General features: G+C 26.1%; 2 protein-coding genes across 4 annotated transcripts in view; one reads left to right on the top strand and one right to left on the bottom strand.

The window, feature by feature from the left end:
* The window catches only part of LOC107168164 (putative ATP-dependent RNA helicase TDRD12), a 53,434-nt gene that overhangs the window by 22,247 nt on the left and 13,367 nt on the right, over positions 1 to 17,820 (bottom strand). The window contains exons 1-2 of one of the 3 annotated variants that reach the window (XM_089218262.1): positions 9,722 to 9,941; positions 3,284 to 6,447 (exon numbers count right to left, since the gene is read on the bottom strand). The exons of 1 other annotated variant lie outside the window; for it this stretch is intronic. In XM_089218262.1, the coding sequence (XP_089074388.1) occupies positions 4,092 to 6,419 (2,328 nt within the window). In that variant the 5' untranslated portion in view covers positions 6,420 to 6,447; positions 9,722 to 9,941 and the 3' untranslated portion in view covers positions 3,284 to 4,091. Of the gene's footprint in view, positions 1 to 3,283; positions 6,448 to 9,721; positions 10,131 to 17,820 lie in introns of those variants that run through there. One more of the 3 variants, XM_015517477.2, reaches the window with a different exon arrangement.
* On the top strand, positions 11,578 to 16,435 carry LOC149058342 (uncharacterized). The gene is made up of 7 exons (XM_089218264.1): positions 11,578 to 11,733; positions 11,943 to 12,087; positions 12,193 to 12,253; positions 12,819 to 12,957; positions 13,095 to 13,184; positions 13,320 to 13,460; positions 16,060 to 16,435. The coding sequence occupies exons 1-7, from the start codon at positions 11,692 to 11,694 to the stop codon at positions 16,096 to 16,098; spliced, it is 657 nt and encodes a 218-aa protein (XP_089074390.1). The 5' UTR covers positions 11,578 to 11,691; the 3' UTR covers positions 16,099 to 16,435.

Below are 17,820 nucleotides of genomic sequence, written 5' to 3'. Positions count from 1 at the left end.
GGACTTAATTAATTTTGCATTTGGTTATTCACAACTCATAAATACCGCACTAAGTCCATGCAAACTAAGCAAATAAACACCAAGTTCACCTTAGTAATTTGTATTTTCACTATAAGAAGAAAAATAATTTTTACAGAGTCATATACTCAAATTATTTATAACTATTTATAAATAACTACTTTGCTTAAAGGAAAATCAATTAAAACAAACAAAAAACAAATTTGGTTACATATGGTATACAATTAAAGTTTGGAAAAATTTCAAACGCTGATTCTCAACTATCGTCTATCGCGTTTTTTGACTTGGTGTGTTTTGCATGAACGTTATACAATATCGACGAAATCAATTGTAAATATAATCCAATATTCCTATGCATAATGTAATTGAATCGGAACAAAGTGATGCGTGCGAATATAGGTACCTACTGGCTAATGCTATCTAAATAGAACTACATATTGCCAGTGTCTCATCGATTTATTTCAAATTCCTAAGAAATAAACGTAAGTATTTATTATCATTATTATTATTACTATTGTTTTATCGAGTCCCGCGCATTTCCAAAGCTCCGAAATCAATCGGCTAAAATAAATCATATTGGTTTTTGAGGGTATTATATTTTATATTATATTTATATACTACTGATTGTTAATTAGCCGTTACATATTATTTTTAAGTTTATTGTTATGGTCACTATTACTAATTTAGGAAGGAATAAAACGTATTCGTATTGTGTTGGTTATTAATTTATTATTATAACAATGATAAAGATGACAGTGCAACGATATAATGTAGGTACTAACGTTGAGCGGACCAGACCTAACCTTTTAGACAGTCACAGCATCGTCATCCGTCATCCGTAGTTCTTCGACGCACCATTGCACCAATCGATCCAAAACGCCGAACAACTTATACATAATATATTATATAGTTCTTCAAATTAACGCGATTACAACATTACACAGTTATTTCTATTAGTGTAAAATTTATACGCACTCCTCGTCTTCATACATATGTCAAAATAAGTCACTCGTCCTGATTGACAGACCATAATCTATCAGATAATTTGATTATTCTTCACATTTTTTAAGACTAATATTAACAATCAATTCGTTTGTGGTAAGAATTAAAACTGAGCGCAGTTTGAAATTGAAAAGTGCCTGGGCGGTTACCAAATAATTATAAAATTTGTTATAGATATTTAATTTTTATTAATAATATAATAATATGATTGATTATAAAGTTTTGATTTCGTTAATTTTATCGAAGTGAAACTTCTTTAGGCGCAGTAGCATAAATTGGATTCATGGGTTCAGTCGTTACGACCAAAAAACGTCACGGACGTGACTTATTCGGCACTATAAGGATCCAATCGAATGATTGGATTTTGCTAGCCGGTCGCCGTGTTCTCCCTTGTGCGGTAGATATTACGACAAATTGGGCGAACTGACGGGCGGGAAAAAAACGTCATTGTCAGTTTACTACGATTGCTACGATCTAACTCTATACCTATATAAGGAAAACCGGTCGGGAAAATTTGATCAACTGTTAGGACCCTTAGAATGTTAGAATGTTATTAAAATGTTATTAATAAACTAATATAACTAATAAATAATCAATTATTGTCTTATATTTGTATGATAATTATAATATCAATTGAAAAATGTATATATTATTTTTCCATTATAAACTTAATATTTGACCAAGATGAATCTTTTTTTCATACCCTTTGTAGATAAGTTTCATCTTATTCAAGCGTACTATTGTAACACGCACAAAATCAATGGTATTACCTACTCAAGGTCGGACTGGATCTGAAGAAACTGATAATCTGGTTCATAAATTGTAAGTGTGTCTTTTTAGTTTTTTCTCTAATGAATACACATTTAAGTAGATAAGTAAATTAAATACATAATTGAGTAGGCGTTTGAGTTGATATTTATAATTTAGACTTCCTTTTAAAATGATAACTTCTTTTTTTTCGGATCAAAAGTAATTTTGACTAGCATATTTTTCTTGAATATGCGTCATTTCGTAATTTGGACGAACTACAATTGGACGCATACGTCATTTCGACGCATGGAATTTTGACTCCACCACTTTTAGGCGCAAGTCAATTTTGACGCAAAACAAAAATATAATTTTATACTTATTATAATACGTATAATATAGTAAAATAGTACGACATTTTGTTTAATGCTCGGTAGTCTTTCTTAACAATCTTATTTAACAATAAATATAAGTTTGAATTTGCTTCATAATATTGAGCCACATAAGAATAGGTTAAAAAAAAATAGTTTATAAAAATAAAATATTTATAACATACATAGGTATTAGCCAATTTCAACGTAGAAACCTGGTATCTATATATCTGTAATTTGAATCCCGGACGGAAAGACTTTTTGACCGATTACCTTGTAATCTTTATATTGTAGTTTGTTAATTTTTATGGTTACATTTTATCATTGTCTTAATATTACGGGTTGCCGTTCAATTATACCTGTACATTAATACATGGGTGCGTTAGTGTGCTTTATATCACACAGTGAGTCGTACGCTTTTAAAAATTATCAACTACCTATATATCTACATCTGTTAGAGTGCTTTAAATATTTTAACTTGTAAATTAAAAAAAAAATTATAACATGCCATTGGAGTTTGTAAAAAGTCAACGGGAAAAGATCTCCTTGTTCATGGTGGATTTATATATAAAAAAGATAGAGAAGGTAAAGAAAAAATGATATGGAGATGCTGTTATACAATAATATAGTAAGAAAACAAACTTCATATTATTATTTTATTTTACTTAATATTATAATAAGTAAAAAATTATATTTTTGTTTTGCGCCTAAAAGTGGTGGAGTCACAATTCCATGCGTCGAAATGACGTATGCGTCCAATTGTCGTTCGTCCAAATGGCCGCGTCCATTTGACGTGCGTCAAGATTGCTGCGTCGAAATGACGGGACACCATTTTTCTTTTAGGCGCTGTTTTTTTGAACCATTTTCAAATATACTTTATATCTATATTATTGATATCAAGTATAAAATATTATAGTAATATATTGTTTTATTATTGAATGTTTTTTTACTTAATAAAACAAATGATGTTAAAACATTCATATTTACAATTTAATTTTTACAGTCTTACTAAGATCTAATATTTGATAGGTAATAATAGCTATTACAATGTATAAAGCTACATGAAACTTCTTTGTTTTTTTAATTATGATGATTCAGTATTGGTTCACTACATTGTAAGTATAAAAGAACAATATACATTTAAATTTAACTTTTGTTTCATTGTTTTATTTTAATGACTGCAAATGCCTTATAACCACTGTGGACTGTGGTAATACATTGCAAAATCATCAAATAGGTACAATTATTAATGGTCAAACAATAACATATTGAATTACCTACATGCCTACGTCATGAATATTTTAAATAAATTAATACATCCAACAATTTGAACAATTAAAATATACCTATCTTAATCATTACAATTAGTACAGCATGGACAGTAATTGATTATTTTGTATTAATCAATTATCAGGTATAAGATTAATTTAAGTATGCATACAGGTAGTATGTATTTATTTATATGTATTAAGCTTAACTTGCAATAATTTTTATGAATATTTAAAATAATTGAACTTCACATTTATTTTTTCATTATGAATAATAATTTTAATATTAGACTACATACAATTTGTAACAATATTTATTTTATGTTGAACACAGTAAAATTATAAATAAGTAAACTTCTTCTGATTAAGAACATTTAAAATTTAAAAATATAAAACGTAATATCATGTTATCTATTTAAAAATTATAATATACATATTTTATGTATGGAAAATAAGTTTTAAGTATTTTTTTTATTATATTTGTACTCAATTTGGATTGATGATAATATTTATTCATAACTTAACAATTTTTAATGGTTATTATACTTATTTGTAACACATTAATACATTAATATTATTTATTTAAAAAAAAAGTTCACAATTTTAAAGTTTGTTGAGAAGCCATTTGTTTTCTATATTTAAACATTGGAATATAAAAAAACCATTATACCGAACGTTATTTTAATCAATCTTCAAAAATGCCATTTTCATTATCGTAATAATCACTATCAACATAATCGCTATCAGGATATTCTACATTTAATTGTTCACCAAGAGCTTTTATTTTGTAATTATTCATAATTTTACACCACAAATTCATATTTTTATCTTCAGCAATGCAGAATTCTGTATCATAAATAATATATTTATGCTTTTTTGTACATTTTAAGAGCCTAGGCCAATGGTACTTAACTTTTATTAGTTTTTGTGCTTTGATAAAAATCCCATCAAAACCTACACGGCAAGTACACAGCTCATCTATTATAAGCCCAAATAAAACTGCTGTAAAGGAATAGGATACAGAATTTGTTTCAGCATTTATTGTTATGGTATTCATTGTGTATGAGGTATTATAATTGTTAACTGACAAAATATTAAATTTAAGATAAATCCATAAGTCATCTTGATGCCAGAAACATTGAGGAATCACAGGAGTCACATTACAATCTAGACAATATTTTTTCTCAATTTGCACACATTTTAGCTGTTCTATGTTTGCAATTACATTATCTTTATTTAATAATTTTGAATCTTTCTCATTTTCATTAGTTGAATCTGTCACAATTTGGGTTTCATTTGTTTGATTTGAATTTTTGAATAAGCTCTTCAAAAACTCCATCTGACATTTCAATTCTTCTTCATCAAGTTCATCATCATCATCCTTACTTTCGTATTCTTTATATTCATAATTTGAACCTAAAATATTTTGTATTTGAGTATTATCAACATACCTATTAAATTCATCAGCCATTGTCACATTTATATTCTTATCATTATTAAACAATACAACTTCATAAAGACTTCCTACAGTAAACTTCGTGTCTTTGGTAGAAGAAAGAACTTTTAAATGTATCTTAGTATTTGTAAGTTCCAACAAACGATTATTAAACAGATCTACAATATCTGTCGGTAAAATATCATTAAAACCACTTAAGCTACACTCAATTACTTGAAATGGTAACTTTGTTATTAAACTTGAGGGTATAGTCAATAAACCATCAATTTCAACTTCGTAAAATTCACCATAATCTACAAAGAAAACATCAGCTTTTTGATTGTTGAGTTTTTGAATAATAACACGATTATATTTATTTTCTCCAGGTGCTAAGGCTAAACAAATATTTCCTACAGTAGCACAAGTTAATTTTGCAATTGTTGTATTACTAATAGCATCATCAATGTCTTTTTGAAGAGCAATAACTCTATCATAAAATTGCATATTAATTACAAAAAAACATTTTGGAGAATCTACATAACAAACAGATACATTTGAAATTGTATGCTCAGATAAATGAGCCCATTGTACTTTAATTACTTTGTTATTTTCATTTTTTTGTTCCTCACATGAAAATAATGATACATTTGATTTTTTAATGAATAAAGGTTTAGCAGCATTTAAATGTTTTTTCCATACTTGGGCATCCTTGTCTAAATTTATTAATTTATCAATGAGCAGAGAACTACGTCTAGCAAGATTGCGTTTGATTAATTCATTTGGTAGTATCAAAGAACTTTTATACAGTTTACATGCAAAGTGAGAACATTTAATACATTTCTTGGCTAATATCCAATCAACCCATAAAGTCGTTCCTAATGTAAGTTCAACTTTGCAAATAAATTCTAAATCTGACAAAATAATTGGTTCTAATAAACTATGTACAACATTTGTTGTATTCACTGGCCAATTGAAAACAGAACCTCTCTCAATCTCTGGTTCCATGGAAGATATGATGATTTCAACTGCTAAAGGCCGGAGTTCTTTTAAATGGCTTGGCAATACAAATATTTTATTTGAACTAATTTCTGTTGTTAATCCAGTGTCAATTAATATTACTTTTGCCTTAACTGTAAGCCATCCATAATCTATATCTAAGACCACTGCTCGATAAAATTCTTCTTGTTCAGTTTGTACCATAACCATTTCACCAATGGTAAAGGTTTTACATAAAATGATTAATTTTGGTGTTGAGCAAATGTTTTTTAATTCATATTTTATTCTTTCAAATGAGTCGTCAACACTAATCCAATGTTGATCTTTTGTAGGATTATTTTTAGTACTATATTTAAGAATTCTGCCATAAAAGCGTGAAGCACTCAGGATTTTTGATAGTTTAATGCTAATCAAACATTTTGAAGGAATATTGAGACATTCTTTATCAAGTGTTTTACATAAATCATGACGCTCTGCACATGTTTCTTCACAGATACCAAATTGTTTGACATTATCACAAAGAAATGGACTTACAATTTTAACTTTATTATCTTTGAATGGTATTCTTATAAAATCAAACATATTTTATGTATATATCAGTATTCAGTACCTATAAGACAAAAATATTGAAACGATTAAAAATAAATTTCATCAATAAAAATAAAAATATATAGATAGGTAAATTTAGAAACCTAACCATGTACAGAATTTTTGTTGAATACATATGTAGAATAATTTTAGTAGAGGAACTTTCTCTCAAATTACAATATTATGCAGTTATTTAGATATAGGATAATAAATTATTGATTAACCTTATGATTTAAATAAAGTTCAAGTTTCTTTCCAGTTTAAATGTTTAAAATAATATATACATAGGAAATATATGTTTTATATTTTTATGTTATACATTTTACCTGCTGTTGATAATTATAATATTTGCAAATAAATCAAAAATGTCAAGTACGTAATATTGCTTGCAGGGTGTGTATCCACACACCCTCTTTACAACATGGGTACACCTAAGGTTATAAAATTGAATTCAAGTAATAACATGATATAAGTAATTATAATTAAACCAATAATTAATAAATATAACTCTAAAATAAATGAGGCAAAAAATATTACCTTTGAATAAAGCGCTCAATATAAAAGTATAGTAGGTTTTATAAATTTATTAATTGTTTCAGAAATATGAAAAAACTAAATTGCTTTTGAATAAAAAGAAAAATTAAAATTAAATACCTTAAAGGACTATACAGCTACAAAAAACTAATTTTCTTTTATCGCATGCAAATATAGCTTTGAATAAAAAAATTAGGAGTACTAAAATTGTTATCGGACAAATATATTACTTCATTATTTGAACATATTAAGTCGAGTTTTACATATGACATCTGATATCACATTGTCTTACACCTATACGAAATACACACATTGTATATTTTACTTAATATGATTATAATAATTTGACCTACATATCAAGGACTTACATTTCAATAAATTTTATTTATTTTGTCAGATGTTCATATTATTTCAATAGCATCAAAAATTGTTTAAGGGTAGTTTTGGAATGGTTAAAAATATAAATATACAAAAGGCAAACATAAATAATATTATACTCTGTAATTATTTAAAGTTTAAATTAATACGTAATATAACGTACCTAAAGAGTAAGGATTGAAATAAATGTACTACCCTAAAACAATTTTTAATACATGGAAATAATACAATTATATGTCAAATAATTATTATTTTAATTGTACGAACTAAATTTTGAATACCACCTGGATATTTTAAATACAGGCCATAGGATAGTGTGATTTTTAATATTTTAAAAGATCCCATGTAAAAGTAACTATGTAAGTAACCATATTTAAACATGACATTAATAATTGTTCACAGATAAATAAAATATATTATTGTATATCTGTGCAACTTTCAGACCACCAAAATAATATTTTTTTCAAGTTCTTTATTTTCACATACAAAAAAAAATATTTTGGATTAATATATTATTTAATAAATGGAAATTTGGTTCAATATTAGGTAATTTAATTTTTTGTAATATTTTGTTGATAAATTTGGTTAAAAGTAAGATAAATAAGTTTATGAGAATTTTTAATTCGTCCAGAAAGGAGGTGATTAGTGATGCGATGTTTTCATTTTTATTTTTTGCAACTATATAATATACCTAATTATGGATTGTGTTTGATGTTGTGGCCTATGAGTAAGTTTGGCTGTTTTCTAAATTATTTTATACTAATTGAGTGTAAGGTGCTGTTGTGCATAGCTGTTGTGGGTTTGACTATGTATTGGTATTATAATTTGAATTATTTTAAATTTCATTTGCATAAGTTTTATTTTTGATGAGTAGTCATTATTTTTGTAGTAGCTATATAGATTTTTAAAAATTTAACATCCACTGTAGTGGACGCCTGGTGGGGTGATTTCCATTGCATAATGTACATTTTGCGGTGAGATTGCATCTTTTATCAAGAATATAATAAAAATTAAAAAATAATTTGTTTTAAAAATGTTTTTTGTACTTAACAATTAGGTACAGTTATATAGTAATGTATTATATATAAAATATTTCCAAAACTATTGATACTCTTCGTGAAAATGAGTGTTTACCTATGTATTAATGTAGATAGATTTATAATTGGCAAACAGTTCCTACCTGTTCTTTGTTATTTGTATGAAAAAAAATAGATGAATTTAAAATATTTTTAAAGAACTTAGAATGATTATTATTTTTATTTATTAATACATAGTGACTCAGTTATATCATTAAGTTGTTATGAATTACTTTCTTTGACTTTTAAAAAATACTTATTTTATAGCTGTAGGCTATATGTATACCCATTAATTTTATTTTTAGCATTACCAATAGCAAATTAAATTTAAGTACAGTATAATATTGTACACAATGATATTCAATTTTTTTCTAAAAATTTATCAGTATAATACACATTCAAATTTTATTATAACATATTACAATTAATAAAATCATGTAAAATTGTATAACATATTACTTATAGTATTTAATGACTGTCATGATAGTTAAATAATATCTAACATCATAATTATCACTCACTAATAAATTTATATTTGTCATTAATTTTTCCAACATTAATTGGGATGAATATTTTTGGCACGATTAAAAAAATAGATGTCTTAACTTTTAAGTACATACAAGTCTTTAAAAGCTTTATAAAAATACCATGGACAAGGACAACAGAATACCTAAATCTACATTTGTAATCGTATATAATGCCTAACATTATAAAAATACCTGTTGTATTGACACAATTAAATTAATAAATGAAATAAAATTTTAATAATACATTTTAAAATATCTTTAGAATGAAAAGGTATCAAAATAAAATATATGGTTCAATAACTGAAACTTACAATCATCAGTTAAATATATATAAATCTTTAAGGGTACCTACATCTGTAAAATCTAATTATTTGTTTAACATATCATAGTCGTAAAAAATCTGAACTAAAATAAATATGACTATAAAGATGCGTACCTAGTGCTATTTAATAAGCTGAAGAAATCAGAAATATTTTAAGTGAAAACATTAGAGTTGTGCCTCATCAATTATTTTACTTGATAAAATGTCACTAATGGGTGGCTGTTTAATCACACCTTTCATGTCTTATTTTTATTTTTTTATTTTTTGTTTTGTTTTGTCAATGCTCTCATCAAATAAGCTTATTGTGCTAATATTGTACAGATTGTTTATATCTAATAAAAAAAAAACCTGGATTTTAACTCAGATATTAAACTCAACTCATAATACATAATATTAAATAATTTAATGGTCAGTACCTAGTATTTTAACAATAATTATAGTATTATACTTTATACTCACATATCACAACAAGAACTACTAATGACTAACCGTCAATTATGAAAAAAAGACAAAATTATCGAAAATATAAAATACTTCAGTTTAAAATTTAAATTAAAAATTAAAAATCGTGTAAGTTATATTATTGAAGGGGCCGTACACAGAGTTTGAGGAAGAGAGACAGACTGATTTTTAATTTTTCATCATTACCTCTCATTCTGGCAATAGTCTTATCATAAATTATGTACAATAAATTATTAAAATATATACATAGACATAATATATAAGCAACTAGATAGCGATTTTACCTTCAAAGATAAGCCAAAGTCGGTCATCTACACAGATATATAAACATACGTTTATTATCAACATATTATGTTTATATATCTGTGGTCATCTCATAGAGTAATATTACTCTATGCATAGACCACGGTCACACGAGCGGATCACCGCAGCTAGTTCCATGCTCCGCACGCACATGCGCGCACCAAAAACTACTATCAACTTCATATCTTATCAATTATTAATACAAGTGATAAGCACTTGTCCAAAAACGGATAAGAGTGGATACAGCATAGAGTAATATTACTCTATGGGATACAGCGTTTACCCTGGTGGGGCCGAGAAATATTACAATATTATATTTATTTATTATTATTATTATTTTAATAATGTTTACAGGATATAATACAAATAAAACATAATAAATCTGTTACTCTTAACTTAACTCTTTACTTAATATTTAATAAGTAAAAAGAATTATTGATGGTCATCTGGATTTATTGTGCCTTTGGCATTAGTTGTTTATTAGAAAAGGTATATAGGTCCAAGATGTGTCAAGATAATTGTCAATCCACATTTTGTTCAGATATATTAATTACAAATATACATGATTATTTATATTACAGAACTGTATAATAATGTGAATATCATTACAAAAAATCCAGTTTAATGTATTATATTCGTATGACATAATTTTAAAAAAACTAAACACAGAATGTACAGAATTCTATTTATAAAATATTAAATTATAACAAAATTTCCAGCTATGATATGTTTTATTTCCAACCACTCTTTGAACAACAAAGAAAGACAGATCTTCTTTTTCAACATTTCTCTTCCATATTTTAAATTCTGTTATATGAAAAATATTAATGTATTAATTATCTATAATATTTTACAAATTAATATAAGTACCTTGGAGTGAATCAGTCCTTACATTCTTTTTTCATTGCTACATTGTGTACTATGGAAATGTGTTCACATAAATTACTTTCCTTACAATGGGGAAATTTTATTACATCTTAGATACTCTGTATACATATACATACATATATATATATATATTAGCTATCTGAAAATATATGTAGGTCATTATAGTACAAAAGATTTGTTAAACACATACAAGTAAGATAAGTGAACTAGTTTTATTATCTAAGATGTAATAAAATATAATTTAAAAGGTAATTGAGAACAATTTGGGAGGAAAATTTCTTTTGTACTATAATGATCTATATATATTTTCAGATAGCTAAAATATTGCAAGGAAGTAGTAATCATATATATTTGTAATTAATATATCTGAACAAGATGTGGATTGACAATTATCTTGACACATCTTGGACCTATATACCTTTTCTAATAAACAACTAATGCCAAAGGCACAATAAATCCAGGTGACCATCAATAATTCTTTTTACTTATTAAATATTAAGTAAAGAGTTAAGTTAAGAGTAACAGATTTATTATGTTTTATTTGTATTATATCCTGTAAACATTATTAAAATAATAATAAATAAATATAATATTGTAATATTTCTCGGCCCCACCAGGGTAAACGCTGTATCCACTCTTATCCGTTTTTGGACAAGTGCTTATCACTTGTATTAATAATTGATAAGATATGAAGTTGATAGTAGTTTTTGGTGCGCGATTTTCTCAATCTAGTGAGAGATTCTGATGTAAAAATAACCGCAATATATTTTCCTACTATGGAAAAGGAATTACCTGATATCCCTAACATCAAACAAGAGGTATCAATACTTTTATTATTACACTAATATTTTATTGTTTACATTTAATTATATCATATATTTAAAAATTTGAAGTCCAATTATGCTGCAGCATTTAGTCTATTTATATAGCATATATGGATGGTATTAACTACAATCTAAAAAACCGGACTTGTTTTGAAGATAATATATTATTTTCTTAAAGTAAAATTTTAATGTTTCTTTAAAAGCACTACAAATTAAGAAGAGTAGAACATAACACGACAAGTAAAAAGTATAAACTGATCATAGTTGGCCAGTCAAATGTTGGGAAAAGTACTATAATTCATCGTATCTGCAAAGATGTTTATCAAGATACTATAAAATCCACTATAGGTATGAGTATAGTATTAAAATTAAAAGACTAAATTTGATCATAAATATTTTTTAGACGTTTAATAAGTAATAATTATTATTTCTTATTATACTTATATATATTAGTTATGGATTTTCATGAAATATTTGTCAGATTTGAGAATGAAACCATCCAATTAAATATTTGGTAAATATTAATTTAGTACTTATATCCTATAACCTGATTCCTTCAATTTAACTATAACATCAGCGTTTCCCAAACCATGGGTCAAATTTTTTTGATGGGTCGCGACTCGCGGTTACGATTACAGTTATTTTAGTCGTAAATTGATAAATAGTATAAATAACTAGTATTATAGAATAAATGACAGTGTCCAAAATCAAAATTCACACTAAATTTTCTATTATACTAATTTTTTGAATTTTTTTACAATTTATTTTATTTATTTATTAATTAAGTTATTATTATTCAGTGTATTGTATTCGTATTGTATTTTATAAAATTCAATGATAAAATAGATTATAGAAAAAATCTTATTTATTTACGGCATACTTTTTTTAGGGGGGGGGGGAGTGTCGCATACTTAATAGAGATTAAATTTATGGGTCACCATTGCAAAAAGGTTGGGAAACGCTGATATACATGATAATAGTACTTTTAAACTTAGTATTAAAAATGCTCTCTCGTAGGGTTATTTCAATTCAAAAATGAATCAGTATTATTGTAATATTGTGTGTTTATTTTGGTTTAGGGACACAGTTGGGACAGAAAAATATCGTTCTTTAGCTCAATCATACTATAGAGGAGCTAATGGTGTATTTATTGTATATGATATTACCGATTTGAATTCTATATATAATCTAGATAGTTGGATAAAAGATGTTGAAAATGTAAGTTATTGTATAATAATTTAGTTGATTGTTTTTATATTTAATTTGTTATTCATCAAGTATTAATTATGGATATAAGACAAATTTAAAATTATTGCTTTACATAAATAAACAAATGAATAGTACTTTTTTTTTAGTTTTCTGATCCAAATGCCGTGAAAATTTTGATTGGTAATAAGTGTGACAATAAAACAAACCGAGAGATCTCAATCAAAGAAGGACAGAAAGTAATTTAATTGAATATAATAGAAATATCTACCAATTAAATAACTAATTATTTTCAAATTAATTATTCATCAGTTAATAATTTAATAATTTAGTCCATTATTTTAATATATTGTGACAGATTTAAATGTTTTTAGATAGCAGAACAGTTCAGAACTCTTTTTTTTGAAGTGTCTTCCAAAACCAATGTGAATATGGATAAATTATTGTATACAATGATTTCAAAAATACATGAACTGGAACTTGGAGCCAAACAAACAACAGACATGATAAAATTGGTAATGAATATTACATGTTACAATTATGTAAACATAGAATTAATTTTCTATATTTCACAAATTTGTGTTCAGCTTTAAACCAATGTTTATACTTGTATATAATATTATATGTTTCTGCTCTTAAATTTCAATACATTAAACAGTTGAGTTAGTATATATTGAATGAAAAGATAAAGTTGAAACTATATAATAATTCACTTTGGGTCTTGATATGTCAAGTTAATTAAATGCATAAATTCTAAATAATGTAGGTGGATGTGCTTTCTTAGTTAAGAATAGATTTTTTTATTCTTTTAATTTAAATTTTGCTACTTTTTTTTTACTTTTTATTAATTATCTTAAAATAACTTAAAAAAATATTTTTTTGAATAAAATTATCTATCATAATATTCTATTATTATATAATATCATCTCCTATAATATTTTAATACTAAAAATTATAGATATATTTCCCAAACACCGTATGAAATAAACAACAATCTAAAAATCAAGTAATACAAAAGTATTCATTTTTTTTTTTTTTAATAAAATATAAACTAACGAGGATATAATACAGAGAGTGAGTACAACTTTTATTTCAAAAAATACATAACGGACTTACAGGTTGACTGATGTGATACGGAATAACTATTAGAAATTTTATTATTAGTATATTATATTATGCTGTTTAGAGAACTCTACACAACTATTTGTTGTCTCCGTCTTACAAGTGCATAACATACTAAATTTATGCTCAGCAAATCATGTTTAGCTTTCTATGTTATGCACTTGTAAGACGGAGACAACAAATGGTTGTGTAGCGTCCTCTAAACTGTATATACTAAAAACAAAATTTCTAATAGTTATTCCATATCACATTAGTCAACCTGTAAGTCCGTTATGTATTTTTTGAAATAAAAGTTGTACTCACTCTGTATTCCATCCTCGTTAGTTTATATTTTATTTGCTATGTTACGCACTTGTAAGACGGAGACAACAAATAAGTGTGTAGAATCCTCTTAAGAGAAAAATAATTATATAGTTTTAATTTAGTAGTATAAAAAGTATACAAATATAAACTTTAATTTGACATTCTAAATTATCTTGTATTAGTTGAAACAGTGATAATTTGATTTAAAATGTATGAAACTTATTAAAAATTAATCAATATGCTATTTTATATGATATACAGGGTGTTTCTGAAGTGTGTGAGGTAATTAGTATACCTACGCATATTTACTGTGATGCCACAATGAAGATTTTTTTGGAATTTTTTTTCTAACTTCAAAATCTGGGTTTTTAATGTTATTTTTAGAATTTTATCTTGAATGTAAAAATGAACACTAGTCGTATTTTTTGCAAAATTCTCATACGAATCGAGATATCGCATCATTTTTGCGCTTGTCGCGCGTTTTTCGCGCTCGAATCGCTAACTAAAAAAAAAGTCGTGCGACACATGGATTTGTATGAGAATACTGCAAGATAATCAGCGGTGATAATTATTTGTTGTCATTGATAATACACAATCAATTAACACATTGTTTTACATTGTCGACTAATAAAAAATATGAAATAATAACAAAATTAGGGTTAACAGAGTTTTAAGCGATTTTACGTATTACATATCGCTTACGACAACTTAGTAACGACAAGTAAAATACCTAGAGTTTTTTATAAAATAAATCACCAATGGGTGATATTAGTTAAATACTTAAACTAATTAATTAAATGAATTAGTACTTACCCAGCATAAAAACCATGTGCAATTGCGCAAAAATCAAAATTTAAATTAAAAACTTTAAATCTTAAAAATAAATATTAATATTTTAAATGTCGTTCATCAATGACAAGTAATGGACTGAGCTTTAATCAGACCAACTAATGTTCATCATGTACTCTGTAAGGAGTATGGTCAATTCAATATTAACGGTAAAAGTATAATATTAGGTTCACTAATAAATAATAATAATAGTATAAAATAAAATGTTTATCTTATCGATTCAAAATAATTATGTTAAGTACTGTGATATCCAAAAACTGGAATTTCAGTATAAACACACAAATAGGTAGTTTCTTTTATCTCTAACTATTATAACTTTATAAAGTTAAAAGTTATTTAATAAAGGTATTACATAAATGTATGATAGTAAATTTGATCGTTTAAAACTCTGTTAACCCTAATTTTGTTATTATTTCATATTTTTTATTAGTCGACAATGTAAAACAATATGTTAATTAATTGTGTATTATCAATGACAATAAATAATTATCACCACTGGTTATCTTGCAGTATTATCATACAAATCGATGTGTCGCACGACTTTTTTTTTAGTTAGCGATTCGAGCGCGAAAAACGCGCGACAAGCACAAAAATGATGCGATATCTCGATTCGTATGAGAATTTTGCAAAAAATACGACTAGAGTGTTCATTTTTACATTCAAGATAAAATTCTAAAAATAACATAAAAAAAACCCAGATTTTGGAGTTAGAAAAAAAATTCCAAAAAAATCTTCATTGTGGCATCACAGAGAGTATGCGTATACTAATTACCTCACACACTCCAGAAACACCCTGTATATAGTATATAGGTGCTTAGAATTTATTCATTTATATTGCAGAATAACAGTGAAGATATAAAAGATGGTTGTTGGTGTTAATCTGAGGTATACAAATTTGTTTTAAGAATCATATATTTTGTTCAGAAATAAAATCTTTACTAATATTAATTGATGAAGTGATTATTTTATATCTTTCAAGAATTTACAACATACTTAAATAGTTAATTCTGTATTTTACTTAATTTATATTGTATTAACATTTACCTAGATTATTTAATAAATGTAAAAAAAAAAATTAATATACCATATAAAAATGTGTTCCACAGTTTAGCTAGTTAGATGTATTTAGTTTATATTTTACCATACAAATTAAAAGAAATAAATTTGGTAATTTTTTTTATGCATAAGAATATCAATAAAATTGTCTTTAAAATTATTTTATGTCTATAAAATGGTTCAAAAAACAAGCTGTTCCAAATTTCCTTAATCCTTATAAAGCACCTAAAATCCAAAATAATGTTTGGCTGTTAAAGATTAATAGTTAACTAGGCGTTAGGTGTTATAGCAAAGTGTGTCTACTCAAAATGTTTTATAAAACACAGCTCGTCTTTAATCATGGTCCAGTTGAAATTCTTCCTAATTAGCCTAATTAAAATCCTAATATTATCAGGTAGGTGCTTTTATGCATATTTCAAATTGCTATTTCAACTCCCCAGCAATTCTGGGTTTGATGACCCGCCGTTGTTATGGTTTATTTCTTATCTATTCAGATATCTAACATTTCACCTATCCCATTAGGTGTTGCCCAATCCAAGATGGTCATCTTTCACCTCTACTTTTGCCCTATTTAGTAACGGTATTAATGTAATAATTCCAGATTGTTATATCCTCGCATTTGCTGATGACTTAAGAATCTACTGTCGAAAAAGCAACGACTCCGACAGTATTTTACTCTAAGGCGAGCTTTCACGCCTTTGTCAAATGGATTGAATCTATTGGTTTGTAATTAAATGTGGGAAAATGTCAATCCATGACGGCCACCCGACTTCGTTCCCTTATTAGTCGCACATACTCTATAAACAATATAATTATACCATCGACCAACTGAAAAAGACCTGCATGGGTGTCATCTCCAAACCTCAGTTATAATTTTATCAATTATCATTTTATCTATAATTTCTAAAGTTTATGAAATGAATTTCATCCAAATTCAAGTTCACCCTTCCAATAAATCTCTTTTATTGTTCTTTAGTTCCAGCCCCTTCTTAATTACGAATCAGTCCTGAGGGACTCCTATACAGCTTCAGACTATAGCACTCTTTTGTTAATACCTATTTTATATAAGATAGTGAATTATTAAAAGATTTAAAGAAGTTATTGTTTTTGTCCACTAGCTATGATGTATACAGAGGCGTCATTTGAATATGCAGGGTATACATTTGCTGTATATCTAAAATTGTGTGTTATATAATTTTTAGCCAACAAGCGACAGCCAAGCGTCACAATAAAAAATATTAATACTTTAAATTAATATTTCAAGAAGAAATTATACTTTAGATTGTAGAGTTCAAAAAATACCACCTATGTGGCTATGTTGGCAAAATTTGTTTTAAACTTAAATATGGTAATCGGAAGAATAAGTAGGGTGTGTTTTTGTTAAATTTTAAAGTACCTACTTTTATTATACTAAGAGCTTCAAACACACTATTATTAGGTAGATACCTATAACCTACAATCCTTTAGTTCTTATAATAGCTTAGTTATTTTTTAATTATAATATGCTAAAATGTTTAAATGAGATAATATTTACTCTGTTTAAAA

The sequence above is a fragment of the Diuraphis noxia genome, unplaced genomic scaffold, assembly GCF_037042655.1.
Source record: "Diuraphis noxia isolate RWA-SAM2 unplaced genomic scaffold, SU_Dnox_SAM2 contig0002, whole genome shotgun sequence".
In the NCBI taxonomy this organism is placed as follows: domain Eukaryota; kingdom Metazoa; phylum Arthropoda; class Insecta; order Hemiptera; family Aphididae; genus Diuraphis; species Diuraphis noxia.
This window is presented reverse-complemented; position numbering and strand designations above follow the sequence as displayed.